Source organism: Coregonus clupeaformis, chromosome 10 (assembly GCF_020615455.1).
Source record: "Coregonus clupeaformis isolate EN_2021a chromosome 10, ASM2061545v1, whole genome shotgun sequence".
Lineage (NCBI taxonomy): Eukaryota > Metazoa > Chordata > Actinopteri > Salmoniformes > Salmonidae > Coregonus > Coregonus clupeaformis.
Window position 1 is genome coordinate 6,630,520 of NC_059201.1, and position 1,607 is coordinate 6,632,126.

The 1,607-nt window shown below is 42.1% G+C and overlaps 1 protein-coding gene across 2 annotated transcripts in view; it reads left to right on the forward strand.

Annotated features, from left to right (window-relative positions):
- LOC121574802 (bone morphogenetic protein receptor type-2) overlaps positions 1-1,607 on the forward strand; it is an 11,851-nt gene extending 10,244 nt beyond the window's left edge. For both annotated transcript variants that reach the window (XM_041887384.1, XM_041887385.1), the window contains 2 exons: positions 342-469; positions 921-1,607. In XM_041887384.1, the coding sequence (XP_041743318.1) occupies positions 342-469; positions 921-1,031 (239 nt within the window). In that variant the 3' untranslated portion in view covers positions 1,032-1,607. The remainder of the gene's footprint in view (positions 1-341; positions 470-920) is intronic.

Below are 1,607 nucleotides of genomic sequence, written 5' to 3' on the forward strand. Positions count from 1 at the left end.
TCTCTTAAGAGTTCTCAGTGTTCATCATAACCATTGGGTTACCCTACGGCTAACCTAGCCTCGCTTGCGGTCTCAAAGTGCACTGCCCACAAATGTTTGTCAGTGGGAGACTACACTAACCCCCTGCCTGTGTCTCCCCCTGCAGGCTGCCCAGTGCCAGAACACAGACTACCTTATGTAGAGTTACATCCCTAACCCAAACCATAACCCTAACCTCTGTCTGTGGCCCCCTGCAGGCTGCACGGTGTCAGATCACAGACTATCTTATGAAGAGTTACCTTGCCAACACAAACCATAACCATAACCCTAACTCAAATCTCTGTCTCTGTCTCCCTCTGCAGGCTGCCTGGTGTCAGATCACAGACTGCCTTATGAAGAAGAGCTAGGGGCCAGTCCTTCTTTAGAGCAGCTTATCATCCATGTGTCTGAGAGAAGGGAACGTCCTTCAGTACCCAAACACTGGGAAAAGGTCGGCTATTTCTCCAGGAACTATTCAGTTTCAAGTATTAGAGGGGTAACCTGTCTGACCTGACTGAGTTACTAGAAGACAGTAAACAAACACATAATTCCCCGGTTATTACTTTCTAACTAATAATATAATAATAATATGCCATTTAGCAGACGCTTTTATCCAAAGCGACTTACAGTCATGCGTGCATACATTTTTGTGTATGGGTGGTCCCGGGGATTGAACCCACTACCTTGGCGTTACAAGCGCCGTGCTCTACCAGCTGAGCTACAGAGGACTACTATTGTGGTATAAAGTATTAGAGGTGATGACTGTCTGTCCTGGTGTGACTTTCCCCAAAAACATAAAGATCATCTTTTAGCACTAAGACCACCTAGAAAGAATCACAATTAGGTGAAGCATGTTACACTGTGTTTTTAGGAAACTGATTAATATGTGTTGTCTGTTGCAGGGTTTGCGTGACGTTCTGTTGGACTGTTGGGACCATGACTCAGACGCCAGACTGACAGCACAGTGTGCCAGGGACAGACTAGTGTCTCTACCCCCTTGCTGCTCCATATGATATACATCTATATCTGTAATATTATGGGATACATAATTATTCCTTAGTCTGCGACCAGACTGACACAGCACAGTGTGCCAAGTGTCTCTACTCTCATGTTTACGTGTGTGCTGTATTGTATTCTGTTGTATTCTAGTCTATACTATTATATTCTATACTTAGTCACCTCATATATTGTCACGGTCACAGTTGGAATAGCTGTGTCTGCTTGCTATTTCATTGACTTACACATTGCCTACATCATTTTACCTTATGTTATAGGTTATTTTGTCACATTTTGTGTACTATAGTGAAACTCTATTGGGCTCTTGCTAAAGACTTGTTTGAGATTTGTTGTAGAATCCTATTAAACTTAGTGGTAAACCGCACAGCAGAATCAGACGTTAGGTTGCTAAGGTACGACTGTGGTCAAAGCTGCTTTTAAATGTACATTTTTTATTGTGACAATAATAATAAAAAATATGTTGATATTTGTAGAGTGGAGGACAGAAACGTACATTATCGTCAATTATCGTAGATTATCTGATCACTGATTTTGTGCAGAAGGCTGAATAAAGCTCACTATGATTAATGTCA